This window comes from Athalia rosae, chromosome 4 (assembly GCF_917208135.1).
Source record: "Athalia rosae chromosome 4, iyAthRosa1.1, whole genome shotgun sequence".
NCBI lineage: Eukaryota > Metazoa > Arthropoda > Insecta > Hymenoptera > Athaliidae > Athalia > Athalia rosae.
The window spans coordinates 7,109,524-7,119,230 of record NC_064029.1 but is presented as its reverse complement, the minus strand read 5'-3'; the positions used below and the strand labels follow the sequence as shown (position 1 = coordinate 7,119,230).

Here is a 9,707-nt window from a genome sequence, read left to right as displayed (position 1 = left end):
CTTCGGGAAGGGAAAAACGAGAAGGTGCGGTATCGAAAGATATCTGATCTTTATTAGATCGGCCAAATAGAACGTTATGCGATCGTGGTCGCGGCTGTAATAGCGGTGCATCGATCCTGTTCTTCTTTCAAAGGATAAACGCACCCTCCGCAATCTCGATAATTCATCTGTTTCGGACGAATAGTTACGGACCTTGAAGAAGGAGTACCGATCTAGAAGCCCTCGGTAACCTGTGGCATCTGTAAAGGCACAACCGGCGAAGCCGAGCCCAACCGATCTACTAAGAGACACGAAACGGGTTTGAAAAAGAAAGTTCCTATGTAAGCGAGAGGAGGGCGTCTCCGTCGGCTGAAATTAATTACAAGGGAGAGAAATGATTTTGTCAATATACTGCGACGTGTCGATCCAGCTACAACGGAGACGATCGCCTGTAGAACGGGGAAATTGGTGTAGAGATATATTATTTTATACTCATTCAATTATTTTATTTTATTATTTTATCTTTATCCTTAATATAATTTACAAATTTTTATTTTTTTTTTGTTCTCTTAATCGATTAAGGTTTTTTTTTGTAATTTTTTTTTTTTTTTGTTTGTATTTTGTGTTGTTTTTTTTATTTTATAATTCATTTTCAATTTATTTCAATTTTTTTTCTTTTATTCATCTATTTTATGCTTAACGATAAATCTAAAAATATAACATAATCATCTTATATATAGTGTAGTGTAAAACTTAGGATTTAAGAAATAACAGGAAATCGGGGAATCGGTTGAAAATTTTTCAATTTCTCATCAGCCTTATCCCCTTGTACGTAGATATCACTATAGGTATTCATATTATACGCTTCTAAAGTCCCTATATTTTCGATGACGTTCACTGCTCTTTCATTTTCACAATTTTTCATTCATTCGGTTCTCTTCTTTTCTTTTTTTTTCCAACATTCTCAGTCACCTACAGTAGTTACAATTTTTCTTTTCCCCGCCTCCTTGTGCACGATTGCCCAGGTCAGGGATAATTCCTATCGAACACTATCATCAGATATCACACGACGCGTTGTGATGGCAACGCAAAAATTTTATTCATAAATATTATCTGGTCCCTCTGCACCGCAGCTCAAAATTTTTTTCAAAAATCGATCGCAATAAAAACTAAAACTTTCTCGTCTTAGAGGCAGAAGAAATGTGTTTTCTAGATCGAATCCCTTATGAATATAACGACGGGTTCGAGAATATTATTAGTCGATACACCACACCAGCTGTGTCCTGGGGGCAGGATAGCCGGCCTAACGCGATCGCACACATAAATTGTTAACGTCAGTTCGATAGATGGAAGTTATAGTTCGATTCGGAGCTTCGAGACGGCCTCGTTCTCGACATAAAACACGTGTATCCGACGGACAAAGAACACGGAAAGCCGCCCCTTTTTTTCACGTAGAAGTAGATCGGGATAGAAAAAAAAAGAAAATAGAAAAAAAGCGGAGAAAAAAAAAAAATTATTGAAAACCGAAAAAGTTTTGGCATCGTCGGAAAGGGTCGGGATGTACCTATTTTTAGACGATGGAAAAAAGAGCGCTGCGGGATCGGGGTACCAGGGAAGCTGCGGGGAGAAGCAGGTAAAAATATAACCGCGGAGTGTATATCCGAAAACCCAAACGTATTGCACCTGCCGGTTGCCACCGTTACGGTGGCACAGGTAGTTCCACCACGTGACCGTTAAATTTGCATCAAACACAATACAGAAACGAAAAAAGTCGCTTATACGTATACATGTATTCCCGATTCCGGTTGGAACGATGTAACAAAGAGACTGGAGAGCTGGAAGCGGCGAGAGGATGAGGAAAAATGTTACCTAGACGCGCGATGGGTAGGTGTCGCGACGTAATTTCAGTACGTGTATCGTACTAACTTTGGCGAAAACGATGAATTATTATTACCGTATCTCTGATTCATTGCCTCCTCAAACTTACTTGAGCACTAAAAACGCGTTTATATATCGAACCGTCGAACGCTTATTTCGTCCGCGGTTCGTCGGAATTATTCATTAAGTTTTCGTACACAAAAATAGGTGTGTAAATAGTTTTTTTTTTCTTCTTCTTCTTCTTCTTTTTCTACTTCTAACTTTATGACACAGAAATGGCTGGTTTCTGATTTATTCTTGGTCGTATGTACGTATTTGTGTAATTAATTCTTTCTTTTTTCTATACTTCTCCTCTTATGTATACGTTGTTTCGTTGAGCTTAAGCTGCGCGTTTGAGTACGTTTCTCGATGAAACATCGCATGTTAATACACCTCGTATACGTCCTCCCAAAAAAATGAGGGGATGTAAAAATTATACACGCAATTTCTTCTTCTTTTTCGTTTCGTCTATATAAAATGTCTCTATTAGGCAGTTCATACTGCGCTACACGTTAATTACAATAAAGCACTTTACCCGTGGCGTGGACGGACTGCCGAAATTAGATGTGCAGGTGCCGATTTTTAGTTCGCCGTAATTCAGGACTGTTCGTCAATTTCAACACTAAATTAGCACACTGCCAGTTTGCGGAAGACACGTTTTCAATACCGAAAAATCTATTCTGTGATCGTTTTTTCTTTTTCTTCTTCTTTTTCCCCCGTCCCCCCAAAGAATCATTCACGACGACGGCGATGTAAAAAAGATGCTGCAAATTTTTCTACGAAACTGAAAATCATTTTTCTCTTCTTGCAGGGTCATCGGCATCCGAAGACTTTTTTCTCTTCAACGCTCTCACGACGCGCCGTATTGTTGCTGCAGGTAGGAGAAGCGACAGAGCGTTTTTATTTTTTATTTTTTTTTTCCGTTCCTTCGATTCGATTGCTCCGAAGATTGGTTTTATACCGATTCTTCTCTATCATTATATCCTTCGGGAAATCCTACCGACGCATTATGTCGGCGATAGTGAAGCCCTGCCTCGCCGGGGCAGGTCTAGGAGGTGGCGGAGGTGGTTGCGGAGTCGGAGCTCTGGGAGGTCGATTTTCTTCTTCGCGTTCCCTTTCTCGCTCTCTCTCCCTGTCGCGTTCTCTCTCCCTTTCTCTCTCCCGTTCCCGTTCCCGTTCTCTTTCTCTTTCTCTTTCCTTTTCTCTTTCGCGTTCCCGTTCTCGTTCGCGCTCTCTCTGTCTGTCTCTCTCGAGTTCCCTCTCGATTCCGCGTTCCCGTTCCCGCTCGCGCTCCTGAAGTTCCAAAAGGACTCTGGAAGGTCCCGGGGAGCCGAGTCGCCGCCGATAAGAAGTGAGGATTAAAGGTGGCGGAGGGGGAAGCGGAGGAGGTGGATTTTGCAGGGAGGAAAGTCCACCCCCGCTCGTCATCGTTGACGAGGGTTTCACTTGAAGCAAATCCCGTCTTATTTGCAACTGAGGTCTGTTTTGCATGGGGGGTTGGGGCGGTGGAGGGGGGTAGCTCGACGAAGGGTTATTGCTGCCGTTGTTCCCGGTCGTCGAGGAAGACGCGGACGTCGAAGAGGACGGTCCGGGTAGAGAGGGAGCGTTCGAAGAAGACGAGGGACCGGATTCGGGGCCGCAATCTTCTTCGGGGCTGTCGTCGTCCCTCATAGCTTCCTCGAGGGCCTCGGGCGGAACGTCGCCCACGGCGTGCGTCAGCGCGTGTCTTCTGAGATCGCAGTTCCTGCGGAAGACCTTCCCGCACGACGTGCACTCGTATGGCTTGTGATCCGTGTGCGTGAGTAGGTGAGTTTTCAGGTTGCTTCTCTGGTTGAAACTTCGGGCGCAAACCGGACATTTGTGGGGCGACTCTTCCATGTGGAGGATCTTGTGAACCGCCAATGTCCGACTCTGGCAGAAGCCCTTGCCGCACTCCCCGCACTTGAAGGGTTTTTCCTTACTGTGGATATACCTGCGAGTAAAAAGTAAAGAGAAATTTTTATCATTTTTGTATTGGGATCGCGTCGATCGCATGCGACGCGTTTTGGAGTCAGGTGAATTTCGGTAGACAGTAGGCACGTATTGATTTTCTTCTTTTCTTTTTTTTTTTTGTTTTTCTATCTGGTAATCTTACACGAGGATACGAAGTGAGCTACTAGGTACGTGTATCGTGTGTATGTTATATAGTCTTGGTGTAAAACGACACTCGAAGTGAACCCGGTTGCGAGTTGCGCAACGCCATCGGTCCTAATTTCTATACCGAGTAATTCTATAGCGAGAAGCTACGCGTTACAACGAATGTACAACGAGCTATGTTAATTGGCAAAAAACAAAGCGAACGGTTATCATTACAACTCACCGATGATCTCTGAGATGATCTTGTCGGCGAAACGCCTTTCCGCATATATCGCACGAGTACGGTCGTTCGTCCGTATGAGTCCTTTCGTGGATCAGTAAATTGTAAGATTTGGTAAACTGTCGGTTACAAAACTTGCATATGAATTGTTTTTTCGGTCTCGAAGCTCGTCCCGGAGCCCTGAGGAGTCGTCTGTCCAGGTGCTGATGAGCTAGGGGTCCTCCGGGCGGATAAAGAGTCGATCCTCCCGGAAAAGGACCAGCGAAAACGGGGTATCCAGGGGGTGGTTCCAGGAGCGGAGGTGGGGGGAGGAGCAGCGCCCTGGCGGCTAACTCTTTTCTCTTATCGGCCATCATCGCCATTATTTCGTAACTCGACGATGATTTTCTGGCGGTGTTTTCGGGACCTTCGCGGTCGCCGCTCGACGTCGTCGACGAGGAACCGGCGCCGGAGAGATGCGAATGCATCTCGCCGGGATACGGGGCCAGGTGAAGACGCGACGGAACCACGGGTACGAAGGCTGACGACTCTCGATGATGAGGATGACCCAGACCCGCTACCAGGTTGTGATGATGGTGATGATAGGCGGCGAGCGCACCCGACGGATCGAAATTTCTGGAGGACGAAGGTCCGGCACCCGACGACGAACCGGATGACGTCGGGCCCGATCTGGACGAAGGTCCCAGATGCTCGCGACCCCGACCGACGTCCTCGGACACCGACGTAACCACAAGGTCAGTCGGCATTCTGGAGGTTCCTGAAATGAGGTAAGCAAAGAAAATAATGGTGAATTCGATTCACCGAATATACAAAAGGGAGATTGTATACAGGTACGGCTTATGAAATCCAATGACAATATTTACCGAGGATCAGAGATCGGTATCTCTTATAAGCTATATACCTCGAGCGAAACGCTAATCGAGCGTGAACCTTTTGAGTTTTAAAGATCGGTTTTAAGACTCCGTTAAAGCGCGCCGGTTTTCGGCTTGTTTGAAATTTCTTTCAGGGGGATTATGATAACGATTCGAATAATATTCCGAACGTTTTACGATCCCGAAAATTAGTTATCCGCGTTCTTCTCCCCCCCCCTCCCCCGCTGTGGCTTATCGCGACCGAACGGTGAATCGTTTCGAAAATATGTCTGTAATTCTGGTTACATATACCGTTGTTCAGTTTTTTTTTGGAATTATAATTCAACGATGTTTCGGTGTCGGACACCGCGATCGAAACGCCGATATCCGTCGAATGAAAATTCTCGCTAATTAGCTAGTCAAATCCGCGGTGATTTAGTAATCACGTTCAGAGTTTACCGGAAATTTCTGTTTGTCTATCTGGTATGAAATTTCCGAGAACGTTAGCTACGGTTATCTCAACAAACACACCTGCCAACATGGCTTCCGCAGACATCATGGCTGGTCTGGTCAGCCATATTGGATTCGATATATACCCGTAGAATTCGGAGTGTTTGGAGAAAAATTCCGTGTAAAAAAAACAAAAAAGGGTTGCAGATAAAATCGGACTCACCTTTTCGGCGGATTTTTTTTTTTTAATTATCCGCTATAGTTCGATCACATTTCCAGTCGGAAGTTAGGAAAAAAATTCACCGTGTTCCTCTTCTTCTCGAGGCGTTTCAAGGTGCGCCTTATTCTACAAGAAACAGTAGAACGCGGAACACGCACTACCGAAAACCACTGTATCAAGATCACTCACACAAGATCGGTTCACTGGTCCAGGCTAAGAGCAATGCACCAAGACTTTCGGTCTGGCACATTCTATCTATCTATAATCCACATTCACTTCTTATACCGATATTACGGAGGCTCGCACACCTTATCACTTGGCGCATATCAGACACCGCGGATCCGCGAAATTTTAATCAACGAACGTTCTATCGACGATTAACTTTCTTCGATAGATTTTTCAAATATGAAAAATTTATCAAAAACGTAAAAAAAAAAAAACAACAACAACTTTAAAAACTGTACAAAAAAATTAACGCGCCGCGCCGATATATCGGTGAAGATAGAAGAGCTCCAACTGCGTGTCGGACGCCGTCAGGTAGGCTCATCTACGCACACCCACGCAGGTAACTCTCATGCACGGTCTCACGCATTGGACACGAATTAAGGTACGGGGAGTCGTTCAGCGACCGCTAGTAGCGCTGCTGCTGGATGCTGTGGCGTCTTTCCACCTCTCTCTGACCTTTCTCTCGCGATCGGCGGAGCAACAGAGATGAAGTTGCCCTGCACCGTCGGTGTACGGTAGAAGTGGCCAGGCAGGGGCAGAGTAGCCAGGGGGAGGTCGGGGGGCGTAAAGGGGGGGAGCGGGGGCTTCAGGTATAACACAAGCGATGCCGCGCAGGTTGAACGCAGGAGGTATATTATAAGCTGGTAGGTAAGGTATGGGATGGTATACAGGTGCGCAACATTGTCTTCGCGGGCCCCGCGTCGTCGCCCTGCAGAACTCGTTCGCTTCTTACGATCAGCCGAGTCTATTTGTCCTTCGTTTCGAAGCCGATCCGATGACGAATTTCGATCGGGAACGAACGAATTTTCCCACGGGAAATTATTGCGATCTCGAACGCGTTCGCGGGGGTTTGGTTTTTTTGGGAGACCGGAGGGATTTTAGACCGGGAGCATTTATTATAGACGGGGAGCTCGGACCGCTCGGACCTAGAAGAACTCGTTTAATCTCGCCAGTATTTTTTTCAAAGTTTAACGGTCCTTTCGATATCCCTATACATAACGGCGGGGATGAGTTACTCGGTCTCGTGTATACGGTGGCAGATGTAGTTCCACTAATTTAATTTCCATTCCCGTCACAAAGGAACTATAACCGCAGTCCCCGCGCGTTTCCAACCCTCGACGAATCGCCGTAGGTGATATAAAGGGGAGTGGAAAAAAAATTCACCCCATCCGTGTGTATGTATACGAGGTACTAAAAAATCCTCGGAAACGTAACACGTAAAAACCATGCACCTGTACGCGGAAGCTCGCTTACAATACGATACGCATCGCATGCGTGAAAGAATTATTGTCGAGCGGTAGCGGAAATTGAGTTATACAGCTTCCCATTATTCTTTTCCAAGCAACATTATAACGTACGGGCCTTTTTCGCTGTCAAATTTTTGTTCGCCCGCCTTACAAGGGGAACCCTTTCTGCCCGGTTTGAATATTATCCGCACGAGTAGAGTTCCCCGCGGCGCGAGTTGTTATAACTTTGCCGCGGCTCGCAAGTGACGTGGCGCAATAGATCCGGTGGCAAAAATATACAAAGACAGGTTGTAAAATGCACCTGTAGGAAGCTTGTTTTGGGCCCGGCACTGAGGTTCGGTAAAGATTGCATGTATGGCGGGGGCCCCTCGACAACGACGACGACGACGACGACGACGACGACGACGACGACGACGATGACTACACCAAGAAAGTGGGGGACGGTCGCTGCACCCCGCGTCTTCGCTGCGATCGCCGACGCCCAGCCAGACTCACACAGGAAAACCCGATATCCCCCTAAACTTACCAGGAAGAGACAAATCCTACCGTCTGCGTACCCGCCCTGATACCCTCACACCGCGGTCCATTCCACAACCTCTTCTCGTCATATGGGATGAAAGAAAAGAAAAAAAATCAACCGAAAGACTTTCGCATTTTTCGCAGCCCTGAAAAAGCCCATGGATTGGCGGAGTCGATCTTCAAAAATTGACCTAATCTCCCGAAAAAGTGGACCAAGATTCTCCGCGGAAGATGGAAAGGAAATTTCACGCTATGCGACAAGTGCGACGTGCTCGATTCTCGGTCGTTTCGGTTCTGGTTAGTGGTGAGTAAATTTTATTGAATATCTCGTCGGAATTTCTGTCCGGGCGTACAACCGACTCTCTGAGGTCGTTTTGTTCACTGAACTAGTTCCCTTTCCTCCGTCCTCTCCGCTCCGCCGACAGACGGCTGGACGGACGGGCAGATGGACGTGCCTCTTATCCCCTGGGTACACACACACCTACCCGCGGTTACCTGTGTACGTCGTCGTTGTCGCGTACATGCACGTAGTGTATAAACATACATAGGTGTATAAAACACGGGAGGAATAGACGGAGAACGCGCTCTCCGCTCTTCAGGCGCATACCATCCAACGCGTAATGAGAACGTACCGGCTATCTCTGCCGTATCAAAGAAGCGCTGCTCTTCGCAACTGACCGTACCGCCCGCCTTCAAGTGTATAATATGTATGTGAGATTATGACCAGCCGTTGCAGCGGCAGCAGCAGCAGCAGCGGCAGCAGCGGCAGCAGCATCAGCATCGGCATCGGCAGCAGCAATCCTCCGCTTCTGCCTTTCTGCCTTTGCTTTTTGCAGTTTGGTATATCAGAGCGATGCGGCGCATCGTCGTCCCTTGCTTATTCCCGTACGCGTATAACCATACTCCGGTCTTCCGTAGACCGTAATCGTTTTCGTTTAGATTCGCCAGTTTTCTTTTTCAATTTGTTTTATCTCCACGGCGAGTAGAAACGAGTCGCCCCAAGCCTCGAACCACCGTCACCGAATTAACTTGCAGAAATGTTGTTACTTTTAATCAGATTACAGTGCACCGCACAATGTTCAACCTCGATCGATTTTAAATCTAGATATCGGCAGAGGCGAGACAACCTACGATTTTTCCTTTTTTTTTTCTTCTTCTATTTTATCGGAATAAAAAAATCGACGCCTATTCTATAGGAGTATGCGCGGATAACGCGCGTACAACATTGCGGGTATCAAATCAATTTTCGAAAACCCTCAAAAAGTTCACCGAACATTGCGAGCCACGCGAATTTTTCTCCCCCTTCTTTTGGAATCGAAAAATATTTCACCCCACGTCCGTCGCCCTCTACACAGTTCATGAATATAACGCGTCAGCCTTCGATCGTTCGATCGTCTAAGGGTTATTTTTCTATCGTTTTTTTTTTGTTCTATCTTTTTTGAATATTTGTAGGCGTGTATAGTAAATGGATGCATTAACTTTTGTGCATCTTTTTTTATTCTAAACACAGAAGTTTGATTTTGTTTTTTTGTTTTTTTTTTTGTCATTGGCTCTCAGCCTCTCGTAGACCGAAGAAGATTCTCTTGTAATTTTGGAGCTGAGCAGCAGTCACGAAGAGGCGGGAACCATTGGCCATTCGCTGACGTATACAGTTACGTATAGTTTCGTACCGCAGATATCTTTACGGAGATTAAAGTCTCCGGACCATTTCCTTTTTTTTTTTTTTGTTTTTTGTTGTTTTTTTTTTTTTTTTTTTGTTTGCTTTTTCTCTTTAACTATAATTTTACGAATTACGATACACAATATAGAGTGACTTCTGCTTACACCGAATACATAGATCCATATTATCTCGAATATCGTCGGTTCGCCGTAAAGATTACCGTCACTTTTGTTTTAGGGAGGTTTCCGTTTGGAATTTTACTCGTAAACGAATCGAAGGAAAA

The 9,707-nt window shown here is 45.8% G+C and overlaps 1 protein-coding gene across 1 annotated transcript; it reads right to left on the bottom strand.

Annotated features, from left to right (window-relative positions):
• Positions 1–654: 654 nt before the first annotated feature.
• On the bottom strand, positions 655–6,394 carry LOC105692680 (zinc finger protein 628). Its single transcript, XM_025747228.2, has 3 exons — positions 5,777–6,394; positions 4,256–5,009; positions 655–3,868 (listed from the first exon to the last, which is right to left on the bottom strand). The coding sequence occupies exons 2-3, from the start codon at positions 4,996–4,998 to the stop codon at positions 2,893–2,895; spliced, it is 1,719 nt and encodes a 572-aa protein (XP_025603013.2). The 5' UTR covers positions 4,999–5,009; positions 5,777–6,394; the 3' UTR covers positions 655–2,892.
• Between the last annotated feature and the right edge of the window lie 3,313 nt (positions 6,395–9,707).